Source organism: Salvelinus namaycush, chromosome 13 (assembly GCF_016432855.1).
Source record: "Salvelinus namaycush isolate Seneca chromosome 13, SaNama_1.0, whole genome shotgun sequence".
Taxonomy (NCBI): Eukaryota; Metazoa; Chordata; class Actinopteri; order Salmoniformes; family Salmonidae; genus Salvelinus; species Salvelinus namaycush.
Genome location: NC_052319.1, coordinates 16,208,509 through 16,234,763, shown reverse-complemented (window position 1 = coordinate 16,234,763; position 26,255 = coordinate 16,208,509). Strand labels below are relative to the sequence as shown.

Genomic DNA, 26,255 nt, shown 5'->3' with positions numbered 1-26,255 from the left:
CAACTTTTACAAGTTTTGAACCACACTGTGTTCATATTCATAACAGTATCTATATAATGTTGTTGAAATTTTGAGGTTTTGTTTCCTGGGTCACGGAACAAAACATTTTTGGTGGATGGCCCTTGGACTAATATGATAAATACACTGGTGAATAATAACCTCAGTATCTACATCCAAACATTCATGTGAAAGTGTGATATGGCGGTGCTGTGTACAATTAGTAGATTCAGACCCCACAAGCCGCCCAGTTATCAAGCAGAAGAAACAGGTCAGTTCATGTTCATTACTCAGCTGCTGTGGGCTGGGACACAACACCATGGGAACAGATGAGTTCTGAATATTAAACCAGAGTCTCAGTCACAGAGGAAGCATCATTTACGGAGACCCCCCCCCCCCCCCACCCCCCAGGATCATTTTGGTTGTTACAGACTCACATACTGTTACAGAGGTAAAACATGACCTGGGGTCAGTCGGGTTAGGCTAGGTGTTCACCTTAATATCCCAAGTCATTGGGAATCATTATCTAGTTTCAGACAGTAGACTCATTTATATATCAATTTATTGATCTGTGACCCTTGTTGTTATGGCTAAGAGCAACATTTTAAATTGGCTAAACGGTGCTGACATGTACAATGAGTACTGTTTCAGGGATATATATTTAATAGGCTCATGAGGTGAATCTTAATGCAATAATAAGCATAATGCTATTTCAAACTAATCCTGTATAAGATTTTTAATTTTTTTATGATATCCTAATATTACGGTCCATAAGAGCTGTTTAGCAAACTAAAACACCTTCCTTTTATCTTAGATAAAGCATTATTGATTGTCTCTAGGTATTGTTCAGAAACTTTAAATAAAAAAATATTACTTTCCATTGTAACTCACCATCTCTTCTGTTGATCTTGGCAAAGTGTGGAGCGTTACTGACAGAGGACTGTGAGGAGCTCTCTAAGGAAGCTGGGGGTAGCATGGATACCAATGGGCCATTACAAATATCTGTAAGAGTAAAAAACAGAGTATGCTGTATGAAGTTCATGGTGGGGTACAATATATAGAGCTTTAGCACCATCATTATGTACTAGAGCAGGGGTGTCAAACATACATAATAAAAAATAAAATAATATTAATAATAAAAACATTTATATATATATATACATGTATATAATATACTGTATACACTGAGTGTACAAAACATTAGGATGACAGACTGACCAGGTGAAATATATGATCACTTATTGTTCGCAATTTTATGGAAAATGATGTTTGTGTCTGCAAGCGCAGCACGGTATGGGGTCTAAATGCAAGTATTGCTGAAATAGCGGGGCTGCCTCACTTAACCACTCCACAAATCTCTCCCCAGCAGTCCATTAACTCAAGCAGTGACCCCTAAAAAGAGGACAGTAGAATCCACAGTACCCTAGGCAGCCCTATGTGTTTGTGTGTGTGTGTGTGTGTGTGTGTGTGTGCACGTGCGAGTGTCAGTAGTGTTCCTCCTAATCCATCAGATTAGATCACTTCCACCAGGCAGAAGGAGATTAAGAGGTCAGTGATCTGAACTTGTCGGCCTCTTCTTCCACTGATCCAGCCCTGCCTGCCAGGCCCCAATAAGAGCAGTGAGTGGGGTGGAGCTCATTCACTTAGCTAGCTACTGCACCACAACTCTCCTTTGTTGTTTCCACTGAGCAGTGTGGCTTCTGGAGCATCACCGTGTGGCTGCTAAAAAGGATCCCAGGACATAAAAAGAACTGGTAAACAGCTTGATTACAATGATCACTGTACTCTCTCGATCAGTGACTCATTCATCGATTTCTCTCTTTACATCATTTGGTTTTGGATGCCATCCACTCCATGTTGAATTTATCCTGGAAACATCTGCAGTAACTAATGAACATTCATCTGGTAGACAACAACTTCATGTTGAAAATGACAGCAGGAGCCTGTTTGCGACACTTTGGAAGTATCTTTGAGGACAGCCCACCACATTTCAGCTGACCTGAATTGACTGCACTTATATCACTTGCCAGCAGATGTCTCTAAATGTTGATTTACAGATTGACTCAAGTGGATCAAGCTGTTTTTTTAAAGGATATAGATATAATAAAAAAACACAGCTTAGAGACACCATACACCAGATATATACATGCACAGATGCCCAACTTTTGAGAAAAATCCCATAATTTCACAAGGAATTATACATTTTTATCCTAATGTTATTAAACATTGTGTGGCAAATAGGTTTTCTGTTTCTAGTGAAAATCCTTACATTACATTGTAGCCATTTCCTGCAGCCAAATGACCAAATCGCCTCTAATGGCCTCATGGGTGGAATGTAATTCCTATTTGTCCTAATTTCATAATGAATAAACATAATTTCAAAAAAACTTGGTCAGATGGTTTTGTTATATTTCATTATTTTGTGATATATATAAAGTGTAATATTGGGATGCAACCTCAACATGTAATACATTACAACTCTGAATTAGCCCAGTGTAGTAAAAGGTTTTAATCATCCCTGCCCACTACTTAAGCACTCTAAGCATGACTCTGTCTATCTCTTTCTATTTATATCTATCCATCTCTTTTTATCTCTCACACAATCCATCAGGCTCTGGGGATCATGCAACCCCTTTGAAACAAAGCAAGCACCTTTGATCCTGACGGCCTTCTCAAAAACATCTTCATCAATGTCAGGTTAGTCTTTCACTTCGGCAAAAGTACCTGCTCTATTTCATCTGATGGTTACACCAAATCTTAACACACCTATGAGACCTTTGTACAGTGGAAAGGGTACACCAATGATATTTTTATGTCACAGCAGCATATAACGTAAAGCAATCGGCAAGGACATAACTCTAAGAGGCCCCAGAATACAAAGACAATTACGGTAGCTCACTTATAAAATGTGTGTTTTATGAACAGTGTTTTTGTTTATAGCCTCCATCTAGTTATTTGGCACCGAGCCAATAGCTGGGCTGTCAATCAGGAAGAATTATGGGTAGAGGATGATTTGCCTGCAAAGCTGCACTGCTCTGCTCAGTGCCTCCTTGCCTTGGGATAATTGAAAATCTATCCTAGCTATGAATGCGATCGTGCCACGGCACACTCGCTATGCAAAGTGCTTGGGCTTAAATCTTAAACACTCACTCCCATAAGCACACACACACACACACACACACACGCACACGCACACGCACACGCACACGCACACGCACACACACGCACACACACACAGAGAGAGAGAGATGAACAGAAACAAACACAAACAAAGTTGGAAAAGAAAGCTGAACCAGGAGCCAGCCCTTTCTATAAACTCATAGCTTGTACAGTAGAGACAGGGTATAGCGACACTGTGATTTTAGTATCCACACCAGTGAGAGACATCTTGACACCTCCAGGCTAGTAGAACATAGCTGGGGTTATCAGTGATTGTGTTTGGGATAAAAAAATAAAAGAAGCTGCACTCCCTTCCACTTCCCTCTGTTCCCCAAGGTGTGCCATCATGCAGTGATGCATGGTAAGATAGATGGCTGTGAACACATTTAGATGCACACTGTGAGCTCTCTTTTTTCTCCTTGGCCTATACACTTCCTCAAGGCCCATAAAGAACATATTTTTGTCATGTAACACAATGACCCATACTAAATTTAGTGGGTAGACTATTCAAGTGGAAGGAAGTTAGGCTATTTTGAGGTTGAAAACATTAATATGACTACAAATTAGAGTACAAAACCAAATGTAATTTGTGAGTCAGTTTTGGAAAAACAACCACATTATCCAGTCAAACTTGATGGCCACATTTAGCTCATTCAAATCCACAAAATACCGCATTTGATTCTGCTTTTCACACTATATTTATTCAAGCTTTTTGGTAGATCTCAAACGTGACTTTCAAACCCAATCTACTTCATCTAACTTGCTCTCTTCAAAATGTGCAACAACTTTTTACAACACAAAGGCCCCTGAGTTGACTTCCATCCCTCACATGGCTCATTAGCCAGCATCCCCTCCTAGTCTTTGTGCTAAACAAACAGCGCTCCACAAAGAAATCAAGCTCAATTACGCCAACAAACTGCCTTTTGTAGCGTATGCGGCTGGAATATTTTTAGCTCCGTTTCAGGCCCCAGCGCACCTGCCGATGACTAGCAGCATGGTCAGAGCAGAAGTTGTGGAGCTGTTTAAATTCTGAGACTAAACAGAAGAAAAAACTGCTTTTGCAACAGCTAATGGCTATCCAAATACGATCCTTAAATCCTAAATCCAATATTATCTCTATAGAACTATATGGAGAGACTTGAAGAAGACAAAGATGCTCAAATGAGCTTCCTGTGTGCTAGGCACAGCAGACACCGTCTACCCCCATGTCTACCCACGATGCATCACTCCAAAAGGATCCAGAGGAACAATGACATGATCCAGTAAAGAATGGATGTATGCCTCCGGGTAGTATCGATAAAGCAGAATAAGATACCTTACATGTATTTATAGACTGGTCCCATCTCATCTCTGTTCAGGCAGAAACATTGAGTATGGCTGAGGTATCGGTTGACAATTAGCTACAGACGCAGGCTGAATTTGAGGAAGTGCCGGTCAATACATGTGATTGAGAAACACAGCACTGTACTGTAGCACTTAATTTCCAATAATGTGTCTGATAGAGTGAGCAGCAAAACATAGTTTAGAGAGAAAGTGTTGATAACTGATCTGAAGGCTGATATGTTTAGGTTTACTTACAGACCAAGCGATAACGTGACTATCACACACTTCATAAATTCAAGAGATTTTACACTGCTGGTGAGAATTCTCAGTCAATGCACAAAGGAGAAGTAACACATACTGTGAAACATGGTCAACCACTCTGTTCATTTTTCATATCATTATCAAGTTGGCATAGATGGCGGTGGAGCTGCTCTTTTGATACATATCCCATTCTGATTAGTCTTTCTGGTTGTGTCACCTCTGTGTGATACACTACCCCACACTGAACTCACCATTAGCCAACACTGTGTGTCACTATGCAAAGAAACCAGAGGTTACTGGCTGATTAGCCCCTCGTGAATACTAGATTGGAAAAGAGAGACTCTCATTGGACAAAAATGACAGCTTGGCTTCCATATCCAAGCAGCCCCAGATGGTGGTCCTGATACGGCCGTCCTCTCTCCTGCCTGTGGAAATGTCACCAAGCCCGTTTACATTTTAATACATGCAGATTAAGTGTTGAAGGCTCACCTTCATTAGAACTGGGGAAATAACTCATACAATACTTTCTGGAGAAATACATTTAATTAAAAGCTGTCCAAAGATGGTCAAAATAAAGACAGCAGGTTTCAGATTAGATAAAATGGTTGACTGTTCGCTCTCAGAACATCAATTCCCGAACCCAGATGTACTAATTTTGTCATATTGTTACAAAGATGCTCAAATTTAAACGATATAATGCTGCAATAGCTACCTGTCTGGCTCAATCATGAGTCCTGCTCAAAATGTTTGCAGGATCCACCTGTATCATCAAGCCCTAGATCATCAATTGAAAACTGTGTGTATGAGATTCCTTCTCACAGAAATGAGGAGTTACAGAGTAATAGCTACTGACAGAAAATGTCTGCCGGTATTCCCAAGTTTAAACCGTGCTTCCTGTCTGCTCGGTCTACTTTGGAGATGGAAAGTAGGGAAACATTACCTTGTTATTCTTATCACGCAGTAAAAGCCCTGCATAGCACCAGTGTTCTCTTATCGGCACGGTCAATAGTAAGTGGTCACTTGTAATCCTTAGCAATCCTTTGCCAGTAACACCAGAAATAAATAGAAGATGGAACTTACGGACTATACAGCTATTTGTAGCATATTCATTGCACTCTATAGATCGGGAATGGTGTACCATCAGTGTGAGAGCGATACGATTGGAAATGCAAAGGCCTCCACTGGCGCCACATTCATCAAATAGATTTTTCCTCTCCCAGGGGGGCCAATATATTATTGCTCTAAATAGCTTTATATCATATATTGTTCGTTATTGGGGGGGGGGGGGGGGGGGGGGGGGGGGGGGTTGGTTTTAGCATTGCGCAATACCAGTTAGCTCTCCTCTGTCCAGATCAAATATATGTATCATAAACAACCCTAAGATAATACAATTGTGGCACATCCTGCTCACATGATTTTAGGTGAACACACAGGCTGCAGAAAAACTTTGGAGATGCATTCAAGATGCAAATACCTTGGTATTTTGACTGACAATGATTTATCGTTTAAAAAAAACATGACTAAGCGTGTTAAGAATTGAATTTTTTATTTAAATAGATCTTGTCTCTCTCCAGTCAACAGGAAGCAAGTTGGGCAGTCAACCCTTCTACCTGTTCTTTATTATGGTGATACTATTTATCAAAGTGCAGCTGCCTATACTCTTAAACCCTTGGATTACGTTTTTTATAGCGCCCTTCGTTTTATCACAGGAGACAGTTTTATTAGTCATTACTGTATTCTTTACCAAAAGGTTGACTGGACTTCTTTATTACACTCTTTTTGTTTACAAAGCCCTGCTCCTCAAACTTCCAACTTACTTAACATCACTGTTAAGACTTAAAATGACATGTTATCAAACCCGTTCACAAGGTTGGTTAACTCTGGAGACTCCTTGGTTTCTCGCGAGTTAGGTAAATTAGCCTAGAATGATCTACAATACACTTTAAATTTGGAGGAATTGGTGCCTCGAGCGTAATTACGACAGTTGTTAGGGGACCTTTTTACTGAGAAATGCTTCTGTTTCTTGATATATTGTTGTGTATAATTACATGTATTTTATTGTGTATATGAATGTGCATTTTGAAGTGTATTGTGGTGCTATACAGGGCTCACCTGGAAAAGAGACCTTGGTCTCAGCATTGACTCCTTGTCAAAATAAAGGTTAAATACATTTACAGTGATAAAATAGGCTTCATTCTCCCTACAGTATTCAGCACATGCAGTATATTATGTGTGGCCGTGGGGCGATAACATGAACAAGCACAAGTGTATGGTAGGGGAGCAAAAAACAACACCTTACAAAGATACTTTTACATAATGGGGTGTACCATAGCAACAACTAGGGAGATATTCCAACATACAGTATATCATTGATTTAATACTGCCATACCCCTTTCTTCATTCATTAGCTTAACAAGGCATGCTCCTCGACCATACTATCTCTGAATACATTAGGCTACATTCAAGGGTGAGTTATTTTTTGACTCCTGTACCAAACACAACCCCCGTCTATAGCACAAGCCGGAGGTCGCCAAGAACTGCATTCTAATGTGATGATCGCCAACACCTTGAAAGAACCACAGTCTTTTTTCTTGGCATTTCAAATGAACAACAAGCCCCTAGAAGTCACACATGAAAGGAAGTGCAAAACAGCCCCATCCATCCACATCCAGCCATCCACACTCTAAATAGAACAAAAGACAGAGAAACATGTTTCACTTAATTAACCATGTAGTAATTGAACTCTAACTTCTGGGAAACATGTAGGAATCTCTATGAATAAGGCGTATTGAAAAGAGAATCTATTGTAATCAACCTGATTCATAGACTTCATATTGTCTATGTGATTCTTGGCTGTGTGTGTAGGTCCACACAATGAACAAAGCAGAACATGGATGAGAGTACCTTTGCCTTTAGGACTGTACCAGCCCCAAGTCACACATTCAATAACCCTACCACCAGAGTAGCTCATAAAATGCTGCTGTCTTTATCAGTGGGTGCCCTTTCATTTGGATGTTTTGTTGAATGTCAATCTGTTTTGCTGTATGCCATCCACCAAACCACTGGGGAGATAATAATGGTCTATCTTTCCATATTTAACTGCACGTGTGCTGTCCATCTCTGATCCACTACCAGCAACAGTAATGACAGCACTATACTGTCAAATAAATTACCATAATTGGACCATTACGTGAAGTCAGATATGTTAAGGAAATCCAGAACCATTATCGAGAAGGCAAAACGTTTAATTGGATAATTATGTGTAGTGACTAACATCTAAATTGTACTTCTACTGTGTCCCATGGCCTTTCCATGTTATTACATACAGTATGCACTGTACATCGACCCATTCATGTGATGAACTTTTGAACACTCATTGCCTATGGCAGTTTGGATCTCCCAGGCTCTAGCTAGCTGAGCTCTTTCTCCATACTGACTTGCCTAGTTAAATAAAGGTTGACATTTTATTAGATTTTTTTGTACAAATACTGGAGACTTCAGTCTACACATTGGAGGAAGTGGGAGCTCCCTACTGCTGTGTTCTGCCTCATTTATCTCTTGATGAATGCATCACCCTTTTATGAATCTCTACAACAGTAGGAGTTCCTTCCATTCTAGAGACTGAGTGAGTGCCTGCTTTGCATTAATCAGCTAGTAGAATATGGTGAGGACTCAGGACTGCTTTTACACATGCATGCATAGTCAATAGGATGCTGTCATCTTTGCTGCATTGTGGGATGGTGCAGTACTTTACCAAATGTACTTCAGTAAGTGCCTCTGCTATGGGATTTAATTTACTCTGAAATGTCTGCTCAAAAAGAAACCGAACGGAAAATCCAAGCAAATAAAACTTAGTATGGTTGTCCGTGTGAGTGTTTATACTGTTAGTAATATAAGTATGTGCATAATATTGTGGGATACAGTAGCTGTGATAGTGTAGCTGTGATAGTATTACTGTAAAGCTGGAGCAATATTCCACCCACAGAGGCATGGTGACGCGAGTGATATCAAGAGACAGCTCTGGTAATGAAAGCCCCCGCTGTTTTCATCCAAAGGCAACTTTCAAAATCATAATTTCACTCCCAGCAGGAAACTTTCCCTTTCAAGCGCCACACTTTGGCCTTTATAAAAATAAGATAAAGTAAATGATAAAGCAAGTCCAACCACCTGCTGAACTTCACTGTGAACCATTTGAATAGCACTAAGATTACAGGCCCACGGGCCCAGCAGCATATGCTGGAAATCATTGGATGAAATAGGTTATTTAGTAGATGTTCAGTATCAATTATGAATATTTGCAAGCAACGGATCCGGTAGCCTTCATAGGACACCAGACCTAGGAGCACGATGACATGCTCCTCTGGGAGGATGTGGCTGCCATTATCTCTGTCACCTGACACAGGGGCTACACAAACCACCCATGATGGATATTGGGCTTCTCCTTTTGTTTCTCAAAGGTAAATATGAGAACGGCCATTTGCTTGTCCTCTAGGAGAATCTAGCCATTTCATCTCTGAGCAGCATGTCAATTCTGATCACTGGATACATTTGAGTGACCACAAGAAGGTCATAAATGAATAATCTAGCTGTCAGTTTAGCTCAGTTCACTGGGTTACATCACGAGAATAAACTGCTTTTATGCCTATCTCACAGGTACCAGGTCTCAAAGCCACCCATCAATTCTATGTTTTGGATAACAATTAGTATTTTAAGTTAATTTCCTTCAATAACTTAATTAATGATGCACGAATCATTGATATAGTTGTTTAACATGTTTGATATGGAGTTAATAACAAATCGTTACCAATTTTGCACAATACACCACTTATCATCCACCTAAAAACTCAGGTGAGGAAGGACGACCACTAGCGACGACAACATCAAAACAACTGGACTAAACAGATGCTGGCACAACAAATCAAAGACAATTGAATGTTCATTTAATACGACATATCAGAGAGAGAAACAAATGCCAACGATGCTGTGAATGACAATAGGGGTGAATATAATTTTCACCAAATTATGTTACTGCTAATTATGCTGCAATTATAGGTTATAGAAAATAATTTACTGATATTTCAAATAAAAAAAGTGTCATCTTAAGCTACACTAGAAAGACAATAGACAAAGGAATCCAATATATCACGTTATAGTTGCAACACACGGCCCTACACCTATACATTTACTTGTAAAAATAAACATAGCTATAACGTTATTATCTAGGCTTTTGCTTCTTCGGGCATGTCAGCATACATCTATGTTTTCATCCATATGAGTCATAAGACTACAGGAAAAAGCATGTCACCAAACGCGCACGGTTTCATTTCCAAAACCAGTGGTACTGGTAAGCAACTTCTGATACTCACAGTGACTGGCTGCGGACGCAGAGCTGGAGGCACTCAAAAGACAGACAATGAAGATATATAACCGAGACAGCTTTCGCAATTCCATTCTCCCTACTGTGATATATCCTGATGTTGTAGGAAGAGAGTAAATCTCATGAAAGCGATGCCTTCAAGTGTCTCTAGCGCGGACGGAATCACGCAGTGTGTTTGAAGCCCAGTGGAAAAGTAAACCACTCCCCCATCAGCAGTCCTTCACAGATGCTCAGCCCGTAGAATCTCTCTCTCTCGTGCTCTCTCCTTCTCTTTCTCTCCTCTCTCAACGTATATCTCTCTAGTATTTCATGAATTGGTTTCAAGTCATGGCCGTTCTAGTATTTTTTTGAAGTATGTGAGTGTGTGTGATTTTGTACAGTAGTGTAACTAATTTTGCCGCTCCTCTTGCTGCGCTCTAGACCATTTCAGCAACAAAGTAGCTGGACAAACTGTCAAACAGGAGGAGGCTCTGGAGTCAAAATTAGTGAATGTTCATTTGGATAAGAGTATGTCAACATTAAAATGTATGTAAGAGGCTATGAGGGGAGAAAATATTGTTTTTGATGCAATCCGTTTAAAATATATCTGTGTATGGTAAAATAAGATGAGGAAATGACATTAAGGAATTTAGGAGGAAGTTAAGTTTTATGGATAATTCTCTCTCCTCCAGGCAGCAGATAGGCTATATGTTAAACATCCTAGATGCTCTGATTACAGACCACGATACAGATCATGGTAACATAATGTATTTCTGCTATTTCCAGCTTTCCCATTCATAAGCTCAGGTCTTTCATCACTGCCAGTGGATGGTCATTGTTTTCAGGCATGGGTTATTATTTAGTCCAGTGGTTTCCAAACTTTTTATAGTCCCGTACCCCTTCAAACATTCAACCTCCAGCTGTGTACCCCCTCTAGCACAAGGGTTAGCACACTCTCAATGTAACGGCTTTCTTCCATAGGTGAAGGAGAGGACCAAAGTGCAGCGCGGCTAGTGTTCAACATGTTTAATAAAAGAACAAGTGAAACACTACAAACATACAAAATAACAAATGTGCAAAACCGATACAGACCTATCTGGTGCAGAACACAAACACAGAGACAGGTAACAAACACCCACAAAATCCCAACACAAAACAAGCCTCCTATATATGAGTCTCAATCAGAGACAACGACTACCATCTGTCTCTGATTGAGAACCCACACTAGGCTGACATAGAAACAGACAAACTAGACACACAACATAGAATTCCCACCCAGCTCACGTCCTGACCAACTAAACACATACAAAACAACAGAAAACAGGTCAGGAACGTGACAGAACCCCCCCCTCAAGGTGCGAACTCCGGGCGCACCCCTAAAACTCAAGGGGAGGGTCTGGGTGGGCATCTGTCCGCGGTGGCGGCTCCGGCGGTGGACGAGGGCACCACTCCACCATTGTCTTTGTCCACCTCCTTAGCGTCCCTTGAGTGGCGACCCTCGCCCCCGACCATGGTCCAGGAACCTTCACCAACTCCCCTCTACAATAGAGGAGACAACTCAGGACAGAGAGGTAGTTCAGGACAAAGAGGTAGCTCAGGACAGAGAGGTAGCCCAGGACAGAGAGGTAGCTCAGGACAGAGGGACAACTCCGGACTAGTGGCAGCTCCGGACTGAGTGGCAGCTCCGGACTGGAGGGCAGCTCATGACTGGAGGGCAGCTCATGACTGGAGGGCAGCTCATGACTGGAGGGCAGCTCATGACTGGAGGGCAGCTCATGACTGGAGGGCAGCTCATGACTGGAGGGCAGCTCATGACTGGAGGGCAGCTCATGACTGGAGGGCAGCTCATGACTGAAGGGCAGCTCATGACTGAAGGGCAGCTCATGACTGAAGGGCAGCTCATGACTGAAGGGCAGCTCATGACTGGAGGGCAGCTCATGACTGGAGGACAGCTCATGACTGGAGGGCAGCTCATGACTGTAGGGCAGCTCATGACTGTAGGGCGTCTCTGGCAGCTCCTGACTGGCTGGCGGCTCTGGCAGCTCCTGACTGGCTGGCGGCTCTGGCAGCTCCTGACTGGCTGGCGGCTCTGGCAGCTCCTGACTGGCTGGCGGCTCTGGCAGCTCCTGACTGGCTGGCGGCTCTGGCAGCTCCTGACTGGCTGGCGGCTCTGGCAGCTCCTGACTGGCTGGCGGCTCTGGCAGCTCCTGACTGGCTGGCGGCTCTGGCGGCTCCTGACTGGCTGGCGGCTCTGGCGGCTCCTGACTGGCTGGCGGCTCTGGCGGCTCCTGACTGGCTGGCGGCTCTGGCGGCTCCTGACTGACGGACGGCTCTAGCGGCTCCTGACTGACGGACGGCTCTAGCGGCTCCTGACTGACGGACGGCTCTAATGGCTCGGGACAGACGGGCGGCTCTAATGGCTCGTGGCAGACGGATGACTCAGATGGCGCTGGGCAGACGGATGGCTCAGACGGCGCTGGGCAGACGGATGGCTCAGACGGCGCTGGGCAGACGGATGGCTCAGATGGCGCTGGGCAGACGGATGGCTCAGATGGCGCTGGGCAGACGGATGGCTCAGATGGCGCTGGGCAGACGGATGGCTCAGACGGCGCTGGGCAGACGGATGGCTCAGACGGCGCTGGGCAGACGGATGGCTCAGACGGCGCTGGGCAGACGGATGGCTCAGACGGCGCTGGGCAGACGGACGGCTCAGACGGCGCTGGGCAGACGGACGGCTCAGACGGCGCTGGGCAGACGGACAGTTCAGACGGCGTTGGGCAGACGGGCAGTTCAGGCACCGCTGGGCAGACGGCAGACTCTGGCCGGCTGAGACGCACTATAGGCCTGATGCGTGGTGCCGGAACTGGAGGTACCGGGCTGAGGGCACGCACCTCAGGGCGAGTGCGGGGAGGAGGAACAGGGCTCTGGAGATGCACTGGAAGCCTGGTGCGTGGTGTAGGCACTGGTGGTACTGGTCTGGGGCGGGAAGGTGGCGCCGGATATACCGGACCGTGAAGGAGGACACGCGCTCTTGAGCACCGAGCCTCTCCAACCTTACCAGGTTGAATGGTCCCCGTAGCCCTGCCAGTGCGGCGAGGTGGAACAACCCGCACTGGGCTATGCAGGCGAACCGGGGACACCACCTGTAAGGCTGGTGCCATGTACGCCGGCCCGAGGAGACGTACTGGAGGCCAGATATGTTGGGCCGGCTTCGTTGGGCCTCCTTCTCCTCCCAAGAGTGGCGATTCTCTCCCACCTTTGCCCAGGGTCCTTTTCCGTTTATGATTTCCTCCCATGACCATTCCTCCTGGTACCGCTGCTGCTGTTGCTGCTGCCCGTTGCCACGCTGCTTGGTCCGGGTTTGGTGGGTGTTTCTGTAACGGCTTTCTTCCATAGGTGAAGGAGAGGACCAAAGTGCAGCGCGGCTAGTGTTCAACATGTTTAATAAAAGAACAAGTGAAACACTACAAACAACATACAAAATAACAAATGTGCAAAACCGATACAGACCTATCTGGTGCAGAACACAAACACAGAGACAGGTAACAAACACCCACAAAATCCCAACACAAAACAAGCCTCCTATATATGAGTCTCAATCAGAGACAACGACTACCATCTGTCTCTGATTGAGAACCCACACTAGGCTGACATAGAAACAGACAAACTAGACACACAACATAGAATTCCCACCCAGCTCACGTCCTGACCAACTAAACACATACAAAACAACAGAAAACAGGTCAGGAACGTGACACTCAAAGGTTGTTTTTTGTCATCATTGTAAGCCTGCCACACAATACATTTATTTAACATAAGAATGAGTTTTTGTCCCAACCCGGCTCGTGGGAAGTGACAAAGAGCTCTTATAGAACCAGGGCACAAATAATAATATAATAATAATCAATAATGTTGCTCTTTATTTAACTATCTTAAATATAAAACCTTATTTGTTAATTGAAAATTGTGAATAACTCACCACAGGTTAATGAGAAGGGTGTGCTTGAAAGGATGCACATAACTCTGCAATGTTGGGTTGTATTGGAGAGAGTCTCAGTCTTAAATCCTTTTCCACACACAGTCTGTGCCTGTATTTAGTTGTCATGCTAGTGAGGGCCGAGAATCCACTCTCACAGAGGTACGTGGTTGCAAAGGGCATCAGTGTCTTAACATCACGATTTGCCAAGGCAGGAAACTCTGAGCGCACCACAATCCAGAAATCTGGCAGTGGCTTCTGATTAAATTCAATTTTCACAGAAACGCTTGTTGCAATTTCGATGAGGCTCTCTTGTTCAGATATCCGTAAGTGGACTGGAGGCGGGGCATGAAAGGGATAACGAATCCAGTTGATTGTGTCATCCGTTTCGGGAAAGTACCTGCTGAATTGCGCACCCAACTCACTCAGGTGCTTCACTATATCTGAAGACTTGTGTGTTGTCCTTGTTAATGCAGACAGAGAAGAGCTCCAACTTCTTAATTATAGCCTCAATTCTGTCCCCCACATTGAATATAGTTGCGGAGAGTCCCTGTAATCCTAGATTCAGATCATTCAGGTGAGAAAAAACATCACCCAGATAGTCCAGTCATGAGAGAAACTCGTCATCATGCAAGCAGTCAGACAAGTGCAAATTATGGTCAGTAAAGAAAACTTTAAACTTGTCTCTCTATTCAAAAAAACTTGTCAATACTTTGCCCCTTGATAACCAGCACACTTCTTTCTGTATGTTGTAAAAGCGTTACATGGTCGCTGCCCATATCGTTGCATAGTGCAGAAAATACACGAGAGTTCAGGGACCTTGCTTAATTAACAAAGTGAATCATTTTCACAGTAGTGTCCAAAACGTCTTTCAAGCTGTCAGGCATTCCCTTGGCAGCAAGAGCCTCTCGTGGATGCTGCAGTGTACCCAAATAGCATCAGGAGTGCTTGTAAGCGCGTTACCAATCCACTATGTCTCCTTGTCATGGTTTTTGCGCCATCAGTACAGACACCAACATGAGCAGCAGCTACATTTGGCTACATACGGACCGTTAGTGGAATTCCCGCAAGAGAGTAACGGTTAATGTGATTGGATATTAATTATTTGACTAGGCTACACGTAATTGACATTGTGTTGTTATTTCTCTGAACACTAGATGTTTAATTTTATTTTTGGCAGTAAAACGAGGCTACTCCGGCGAGAAAAAAAAAAATGTATAGCCCTGTTGGAAAATATAAATGGACTGTTTGAAAATGTGAAGAAAGAAACATTCATAAAATCAAATATATATACAGTGGGGAGAAGAAGTATTTGATACACTGCCGATTTTGCAGGTTTTCCTACTTACAAAGCATGTAGCGGTCTGTCATTGTTATCATAGGTACACTTTAACTGTGAGAGACGGAATCTACTCTGGAAGCTACATATATATATATGTGTATAAAGTTGGAAGTTTACATACATCTTAGTCAAATACATTTAAACTCAGTTTTTTGCAATTCCTGACATTTAATCCTAGTAACAATTCCCTGTCTTAGGTCAGTTAGGATCACCACTTTGTTTTAAGAATGTGAAATGTCAGAATAATAGTAACGAGAATGATTTATTTCAGCTTTTATTTATTTCATCACATTCCCAGTGGGTCAGAAGTTTACATACACTCAATTAGTATTTTGTAGCATTGCCTTTAAATTGTTTAACTTGGGTCAAACGTTTCGGGTAGCATTCCACAAGCTTCCCACAATAAGTTGGGTGAATTTTGGCCCATTCCTCCTGACAGAGCTGGTGTAACGGAGTCAGTTTTGTAGGCCTCCTTGCTCGCACATGCTTTTTCAGTTCTGCCCACAAATTCGCTATAGGATTGAGGTCAGGGCTTTGTGATGGCCACTCCAATACCTTGACTTTGACGTCCTTAACCTCTCTGGTACAAGTGGGACGCTATCACAGCCAGTGAAATTGCAGGGCGAAAAATTCAAAACAACAGAAATCCCATAATTAAAATTCCTCAAACATACATGTATTATACACCATTTTAAAGATAAACTTCTTGTAAGTCCAACCACAGTGTCCGATTTCAAATAGGCTTTACGGCGAAGGCACACCAAACGATTATGTTAGGTCAGCGCCTAGTCACAGAAAACCATACAGCCATTTTCCAGCCAAGGAGAGGGCTCACAAAAGTCAGAAATAGCGATTAAATTAATCACTAACCTTTGATGATCTTCATCAGATGGCACTCACATGACTTCATGTTACACAATAAATGTGTGTTCTGTTTGATAAAGTTCATCTTTATGTCAAAAACCTCATTTGAAATTGGTGTGTTATGTTTAGAAATGCATTGTCTCAAACAAACATCCGGTGAAAGTGCAGAGAGCCACATCAAATTACAGAAATACTCATCATAAACATTGATAAAAGATACAAGTGTTAAACATACGAATAAAGATAAACTTCTCCTTAAGCCATTTTGCCACCACTTTGGAAGTAACCCTGGGGTCATTGTCCATTTAGAAGACTCATTTTCAACCAAGCTTTAACTTCCTGACTGATGTCTTAAGATGTTGCTTCAATATATCCACATGATTTCCCTCCCTCATGACGTCATCTATTTTGTGAAGGACACCAGTCCCTCCTGCAGCAAAGCACCCCCACAACATGATGCTGCCACCCCCATGCTTCACTGTTGGGATGGTGTTCTTTGGCTTGCAAGCCTCCCCCTTTTTCATCCAAACATAATGATGGTCATTATGGCCAAACAGTTCTATTTTTGTTTCTTCAGACCAGAGGACATTTCTCCAAAAAGTACGATATTTGTCCCCATGTGCAGTTACATAGATTCTTCCTTGCTGAGCGGCCTTTCAGGTTATGCCGATTATAGGACTCGTTTTACTGTATAATATAGATACTTTTGTACCTGTTTCCTCCAGCATCTTGACAAGGTCCTTTGCTGATGTTCTGGGATTGATTTGCACTTTTCACACCAATGTACGTTCATCTCTAGGAGACAGAACAAGTCTCCTTCCTGAGCGGTATGATGGCTGCGTGGTCCCATGGTGTTTATACTTGCGTACTATTGTTTGTACAGATGAACGTGATACCTTCACTAGTCTCAACGTCAACAGTGAAGAGGCGAATCTGGGATGCTGGCCTTGTAGGCAGAGTTGCAAAGAAAATTCCATATCTCAGACTGGTCAATAAAAATTATAGATTAAGATGGGCAAAAGAACACAGACACTGGACAGAGGAACTCTGCATAGAAGGCCAGCATCTCGGAGTCGCCTCTTCACTGTTGACGTTGAGACTGGTGTTTTGCGTGTACTATTTAATGAAGCTGCCAGTTGAGGACTTGTGAGGCGTCTATTTCTCAAACTAGACACTCTAATGTACTTGTTCTCTTGCTCATTTGTGCATCGGGCCCTCCCACTCCTCTTTCTATTCTGGTTAGAGCCAGTTTGCGCTGTTCTGTAAAGGGAGTAGTACACAGCGTTGTACGAGATCGTCAGTTTTCCATTTATTCTTCTAATAAATGGGCAAAACACCCAAACAAAGATCCACGTCTGAAAAGCAGAAACTTATGTTTGGCATGCGTTTATGAACATTTGCAATCCCCCTGTGCTGGCTCTCAGTAACTAATGACCAGGTTAGCCACTACTAAAGTAAGAATTTACCTCTCGAGGAGATTGGATTAGTTCATGGACATCGGATGGAATCGTTTTCCTCCAACAGATTACAATGTAATAAAGTTTGAAGATGCTTCTGAATGGTAGTGTGCCTATATAGTGTACATGTGACCCATGACCCAAATGGAATGAATATACTAAGACAGACAAACTATACACTACTCAATGCAACAACCACATATAAGTAGGCAAACATGGCTCCGACAATTGCATCTGTGATTGTGTTTCACTGTGTTGCATCTTAGTGTGTAAAATGGTTATACCCTAACGCTTGTGAAATATATATTGTACTCCATTCGTTCTTGAGATTGAACGTGCTTTACAAAAGTTTGGTTAATGTAAATGTCATTGAAGCTCCCTCCCATTGCAACATTCATGCTGTACTTCAACAGAGGAAGAAGACTAGAGCTAATTTGAAAAGGCTAATGCAGCCATGATTGGATGACAAATCTGTCCTCCTTCTCTAGGTAATACAAAAGAGGAGCACGGCAATTCCACTGTAACAGAATGACGCTGAGACTCAGATTTTTCACCTTAAAAGTATGCCAAACAAAAACCATTGATTGCAAAGTACTACACTTTTTACAATTTCCACAGAAAATTTACAAAAACACAGTGCAGATGTAAATTATATATATACTGTGTATACTGTATACTATATATAAAGTATATATATATTTTCAACACATATATATATAAAACAATAAAACATATTATTTATTTTCCTACAACCTCTTGTTCATACAGATATTTTTCTACATACATTTCACATACTGTACATAGCACAATTCTAAATACACACCACACACAAAATGGCCTTCAGACACATGCGACATACATGATACATGGTTCTCTTGGCCCCAGCCACTACAGATCATGAGCTTTTAATCCCACCACTTAGCTACTCTCAGCCCATCCCACATACAGTATCTCTGTAGACCACCCTCTCTTGATTTCCATGTGCCATACTGTATATTTTTTTGTATCATTATGTACTATACAGAAATATATATTTATGAATAGGTACATAAAGGTAGAACATGTAATATCCTCCTTTGCATGTTTGGTAATGGGTAGTATTTTACACACTGGCTGTTATTCAATTCAAATCAAATTAAATCAAATTGTATTGGTCACATACACATGGTTAGCAGATGTTATTGTGAGTTTAGCGAAATGTTTGTCCTTGTAGTTCCAACAATGCAGCAATATCTAACAAGTAATCTAACAATTCCACAAGAACTACCTGATACACACAAATCTAAGTAAAGCAATGGAATAAGAATATATATAAATATATGTATAAGCAATGACAGAGCGGCATAGGCATGATGCAATAGATTGTGTAAAATACCATGTGAGATGAGTAATGCAAGATATGTAAACATTATTAAAGTGCCATTATTAAAGTGACTAGTGATCCATTTATTAAAGTGGCCAATGATTTCAAGTCTGTATGTAGGCAGCAGCATCTCTGTGTTAGTGATGGCTGTTAAACAGTCTGATGGCCTTGAGATAGAAGTTGATTTTCAGTCTCTCGGTCCCAGCTTTGATGCACCTGTACTGACCTCAATTTCTGGATGGTAACGGGGTGAACAGCAGTGGCTCGGGTGGTTGTTGTCCTTAATGATCTTTTTGGCCTTCCTGTGACATCGAGTGCTGTTGGTGATGCATTGTGCAGACCGCACCACACTCTGGAGAGCCTTGGGGTTGAGGGCAGTGCAGTTGCCATACCAGGCGGTGATACACCCCAACAGGATGCTCTCAATTGTGCATCTGTAAAAGTTTGTGAGGGTTTTAGGTGACAAGCCAAATTTCTTCAGTCTCCTGAGGTTGAAGAGGCGCTGTTGTGCCTTCTTCACCACACTGTCTGTGTGGGTGGACCATTTCAGTTTGTCCGTGATGTGTACGCCGAGGAACTTAAAACTTTCCACCTTCTCCACTGCTGTCCCGTCGATGTGGATAGGGGGGTGCTCCCTCTGCTGTTTCCTGAAGTCCACGATCATCTCCTTTGTTTTGTTGATGCTGAGTGAGAGATTTTTTTCCAAAAAGGTGCTATCTACAACCTAAAAGGGTTCTTCGGCTGTCCCCATAGGAGAACCTTCTGTATAGCCCTTTTTGGTTCCAGGTTGAACACTTTTGTGTTCCACGTACAACCCTTTCCAAAGAGGGTTCTACATGGAACCCAAAAGGATTATACCTTTGAACCGAAAATAATTTTACCTGGAACCAAAAAGGGTTCTCCTATGGGGACAGCCAAAGAACCCTTTTGGAACCATTTTTTCTAAAAGTATAATGAGCTCTGCCCTCCAAACAAGACTGAATTTTGTTGATCCGGACCGGACCAAATCTGTTCCAATCATAGACGTCTATTTTTCACAAGTTTGGATATCAAAATACAGCACAGTAGAGTCAGTCAGTGCTTAATTTGATCACTGACTTGAGACCAACGTGTAGCCTTGGCTGTGTGAGAAGCACGCCTGTATCTCTCACAGAACTAGAATGCAGCCCCACAGTGGAGGTATCATCATACCCATAAAACCTAGTGGTCAAACAGGGAAATGGTTCCAATCGTTTATCCATCATACATTTTTCTAATAGGGGATTTTAGAAACACTTAAAATAAGGGCTGTGTTTCGTTTAGGCTTACCCTGGCGCAACGTTTTGATACCCATGTAAATCTCTCAGACAAGGTTACTTTTATCAATATATTCAGCTCCATTTACTCTCAGGTTAAAAAATGCCAGGCATCAAAGTAGAAATCATGCAAAACGACAAATCCCTGCAAGCTTGTGCATGTCATCTCTAGCTGACACCTTTGCTAACAGGTATTTTGTCAATTTAAAACTTGCACAAAACAGTTCACAAAATTGTCCATTTAAATAAATGTTGCCAATTTATTCATTACTACATTTAGCTAACATTAGATAGTAAATCCAGAGATTCTTACCTTTGCCTCGGTTTGGCAGTCTCGTCCAGATCATCATGACATTTCTAGTTCTTTATGATAGCCACATTAGCAGCTAATTAGCGGTTCATTTTTTTGGGGGGGGGGGGTAAATACAGGCAAATATATTGATGTACACGGTTACCAAAACGACATGCCAGGGTAAGCCTACTTGAAACACAGACCTTATTTTAAGGGTTTCTAAAGTCCCCAATGGGAAAAATCAATGGTGGAAAAACAGTTGGAACTATTTCCCTGTTTGGCCTCTAGGTTTTATGTGCATTGTGACCCATACTGTGGTACTCTATGAGATTCACTTTATATGATCTCTCTCCCTCTCTCTGCTCTGATAGACATAATCCTGCAACTCTGAGCTCTCCAGCGTTGCACTTCATCTTTTATTTCCTTATAGAATCATAGACACGCGAAGGGTTCTGGAGGAGCTGCAATACCCCTGATGAATTGAAATCAATTTGCCAAAGCTATAGAATTTCTTCTGTCTGTTCAGAAAGAAATGAAATAATTCAGAATAGCCTACTACACCATGAGAAGGCCTATAATTTCGCCACAGAGGATGAATAGCTATTTTTTTTATTTTATTGCCTAGCTCTGGATTGTATGTAGCCAGGTTGTATGTAGCAAAGCCTATAGTTGAGAACACTCTGCAAATCTGCCAGTGAACAGCATGCAGAAAAAACAGGCATTTCACAATATTTCAAATACAATCGCGGGAAAACATTAGTTGGAAAGCAAATGGCTCCTGCTGAAAAGAGAAGACTCTAATCTGTCTGCTGAAGGCTACCAAAATATTTGATCAACTTCCAAATATTGTTTTACAAAGTACAATAAGAGAGAGATAGGCTTTTTGGCAGGAACGCAACAGCCATCACCGGCGAGTGAGCTGCGCATCATTAAGTGAGTCAGTGAAACTGGAAAGCATTTTTAGAACTATAATTTCCACCTCATATTGTAGCCTGCAGTATGTGTCTCTCCACACACCTAGGCCTAGGCTATTGATGGTTTCAAGACAAAGTATTTTTTATTGATCTCAGATTCTCAGTTTGTCAGTGTCAAAGTAGCCTTTCATTTCAATAATTTGTGCTGTATTAAAAAGATTCTGCGAAGTCTCCAGTCATGTAAAATTACGCAGAAATGCATCTAATGCGTTTATTAAAGGCCCAATATTTTCCGAACCCTAGGCTACTAGAATGTTTCCCTATGTAAGCAGTTTTTGTAAGTGCCCTTTACTCTACTGCTCTATGCCAATGCGTAAATGCGATGATAAGCATGCTATGCTTTATTATAAAGATGATTTTTTTCGGGTACCTCAGAGCTCCCTACGGTAGGTCACCCCCCTCTTGTGCTCACTTTTTGTTCTGGCACCTCCCGATAGACAAACTAAGCACTGAGCACAGCACAGTCAGCACAACAGAGTACAGTATAGTAGAGTTCAGTACACTACAGTACAGCACGGTACAGTACAGCATAGTAGAGTATAGTACAGTACAGTAGAGGGGAGTACAGTATAGTAAATTATACAGTACTCTACTGTGTGCAACTGTACTGTATTGTACTTACTCTACTCTACTTTTCTTTGTTGTACTGTACTGTACTGTACTGTGCTGTCAAAACTTCTAAAACAGCTGTCTATGACTGGTTCAGATTTGGACTGATCAAATTTCAACTACTTTTCAATGTCTATGGATGTCCAGTGTCAGTCGGTGCTCAGTGGTTGAAAGGGCTGGTTACAGAAAATGGAAAGAGAGGGGCCTCATGGGTCAGTAAGAGCTGGGATAGGTGACATTAACTGGAGAGAGTGAGAAGAGAGACGGGGAGAAAGAGAGGGAGGGGTTGTCCTGGGTTGACTGTTTTCACAATCTTGCTTTGACTACCACGTGACAGAAGGAGAAAGAAAACAGTTATAGCTGAACATCACAGTATGCCAGTGGAAGGGAGAAAGAGTAGCAGGTGACCCAACTGTGGTTTGTGACAATCATGAATTCCCATACTAGACAATTCCGTTGCATTCATTCTGTTAGAGATTTTTGGATAATTCGTTACCGATTTGGTAACAGAATGACACATTTTAATCACTTAATGAATCAAAAATGAAATTGTTATCAGTAAGTCTACCTTTACTTGTTACTTCTGTAAACTTTCATTATCTCCCCTCATGAGGGAGAGAAATTATAAAATATCTTAAAGATATTCAGGTTATTGTTAACAGAATGACAAGACACTAGGCAATATTTCTTCAACTTACAGAAGGCAAATTGTTTCTGTAAAACTAAATATAAATGTTGATATTAGTCAGCAGGGGTCTTAACTTAAATATCAATTTCATTTATTTCTAATTCCTTTTAAGACTTTGTCTGCTAGATGTTTTCTAAGACCCCTTTCCATCTGTTTGACCAGAAATCAAAGCCTTCGCTAATTCCTAATTTTCAGGAGTGAAAATGCTTGAAAAAGTGTATATACTGAATGCCTTAATTCAAAACATATAGACTCTTCTGACACCAAAGATGCTCTTATGAACTTTACATGTTAGCGCTTATTTGTCTTTTTATATGGAAATGCCAATATTGCTTCAAGATCACAGCAAAACATCAGACAAAAAAGAAAACAAGGCTTTATTTTCAATTGCTACCAAGTAAACAATATAACTTTATGATCAAAATACATTTATTAGCTCACTGAAAAAAAAACAAGAGAGTCTAATCAGTTTAGCAGGATGTAAAAGACAGACAGCAGTGTATCTGCCTGGTGGATTAAGCTGAGGTTAATTACATAAAAAATGTGTGTAATCAAGAAAGAATACAATAATGTGAGCTGTTTGTATAATTACCCTTTCACACTAACAAATTATAATCCTAAAAAATATAGGACATATGCCAGAAAATCATAGAAATACTTATTTCGACTATGTAAACTTCTAAAATGGTACCATCATCCAGAGACATAAAATTATGTTTTCTGCTTGCTTGGGTCTTGTGATTGTGTGAGAGAACAATCTTTCAAGGGAGTCGTCATCAGAATAACTTAAATATGAGAGTTTTTTGCATCTGAGATCTCAGCCTCATCCATCATCCATATGAGTGAAACTATAGGCATCCTCTCTGTTTCCCAAATTAAATTCTCCACAGTAGCTGCATATGAGGATGTTCACAGAAGAGTAATGTGATGGAGAGGAGAACCTGAGAATGCAGCAATCAGTGAGGTGTCTGAGATCTAGGTGATCTGTGAGACCTGAACCCAGAGGCCATCTTGCCTACTGTTCTCCTCAGGTAGCGAAAATATTTCACACATAACAACCTCACACAAACCTCACACAATCCCAAGATTCATATGTTGGGCATGATTTCATGCCTTTTTTCATCTAGCACTAGGTTTTTGTGCCACAGTGCAAGCAGAGCACTATCTCCAATGTGATTTTAATTGTCCCACTTACCATACTAGATTACTTTGCATGGTTTTTCTGGACCATGCAACACAACAGCCACTCAGATATCAAAGGAAACAGTTGCTGGAGGATTCTTACAAGAGAAGTGCTACAGTAGCACAACGGAAAAAGCTAACTGTCATTGTCAGCCATTTCATTTTAATTGCATGGATTATGGAGCTCGTTTCTAAAGATAATGTTTCTTGTTTTATTGACTTTATAAGTCCCACCCTGCTTTATTGCTCTCTCACAGCTTTTCTTCCCATTGAAAAGCCTATTCATTTCATCCTCACTTTCATCTGAATCATTTAATCCCAGGCAAATGCCCAAATGGGAAATCCGGAAGTGCTTATCATCACTGGGTAGAATATGTTATGGGAAAACTGGGAGAAGTCAATGACAAGTGTATTTTCATTAAAGGTCCAATCCAGTCATTTCTATGTCAAATCATTTCTGGGTAACAATTAAGTACTCTACTAGCTAGGTTTCCATCCAATTGGCGACAGATTTTCATGTGAATATTAAAACATCTGCATAAAAACAATTTGCGCATTTTACCACCAGAGATGTGTTTCCATCCAATTGACCTGTTGCGTATAAAAGGCTGTGCGTGATAATGTAGTGCACCAAAATATATTTAGCGGTTAAATTCCCATGTACTGAATAAGGAAGTTAAATGGGTTTCCATAGCATTTTCAACTCTACTGACGGTTTTGTAAAAACAAAAATGTTAACGTGCTCAAGCTGGTCTTGGCACATGCGTTCTATACAACAGCTCGCAGATACAGTGCAGGTAGAAGGGGGGGGGGACCGCTGATGTATATAATGACCATATAATAAAAACATTGCAACTCATCATGTCGCTGAATCAGAGGAGCACTGAGCTTGTTTCCCAGCAACAAGACGGTCCCATCTAGTGGTGATGGGAGACAGTGACATGTTCCTTATGTCCAGTCTACTCCGTAATTTCGTTTTTGTTGTGGAAAACCCCACTTCGCAGAGCTAGGATGTTGGAAATGGAAGCAAGGATTTCAGTGCATTTGTGTCTATCTCAGGATATTCAGCCTTGATTTTAATCCAGAAGGTCGGCAGAGATGAAGTTCTCAAACATACTTTTAAGGCCACCGTCATTTGCATCCTCAAGGAGTTGATCTTCTTCCTGCACAGACATTCACCTGGGACGTTCACAAATGGGTCGCGGATCCATTCCTTCGCACTTCGTGGGTCTTTGGCGGTTGGAAAGTAAAGCTCAAACTCCATTGACAGCGAAGCTAGGTGATTGCGCAGCAGCTGGGAGAAAGACGGCCCAGTCTCAGTCTCTCTCAAAATCCCCGCTAATGTTTGGAACATGTCAAATACGCCCCTGTCCACTCGCCGTCCCCACAGTTCCTGTTTGGCTTTGAATGCAGCCACTTTATCTGCCAACTTAAAGACAGTTGTCATTCTCCGCTGAAGTGACAGATTGAGTTTGTTGAGTAGGTTTAATATGTCGCACAGGTAAGCGGGTTATGCGACCCATTCCTCATCATTGAAATGTGCTGCCAGTGGTGACTTTTTTTCTGAAAGAAATCTCTGTAGCGGCTCTCGTAACTCAAACACTCTGGCAAGCGATCTCCCCCTGGATAGCCTTGTTAGATAGCCTATCTCCACATACAACGCACCGGGGGCTTGGAGCATGAGAGTCACCTGTCTCAATAAAGCCATATTTTAGGTAGGACATCATATTTTCCATTGAATGAGGCAGTTTTTTTTTTGCAGTCTCGGGCTCTGCTTTCTTTGCATTATCGACATCGTCGTTGAGCCTTTTATCTCCCTTACCCCTTCCGAAGAAGCTCTCCAGTGATGTTTGTTTGTTTTTATTAATGTCAGCTAACGTAGCTAGCTAGTACAAAGTTGCCAGGCAACACAGCTCACGCAGACCGTGATGAACTCGCGGCACGTGTATTACTCAAGTTCAAAATCTGTAAACTGTTGTGGGTGTGACAGAGATATTAGAGTGGTGAGAAAAGGACCAACAGACTGCACCAAGTTCAATGTTATTACTGCACAAATAGCCTATAATTGTATATAATTATTATTTTATTTTACAGATTATTATTATTAAAAAATATAT

General features: G+C 41.8%; 1 protein-coding gene across 1 annotated transcript in view; it reads right to left on the bottom strand.

Moving 5' to 3' along the window:
* LOC120057796 (contactin-associated protein-like 5) overlaps positions 1-26,255 on the bottom strand; it is a 177,057-nt gene that overhangs the window by 62,124 nt on the left and 88,678 nt on the right. The window contains exon 2 of the mRNA XM_039006262.1: positions 889-999. Within this exon, the coding sequence (XP_038862190.1) occupies positions 889-999 (111 nt within the window). The remainder of the gene's footprint in view (positions 1-888; positions 1,000-26,255) is intronic.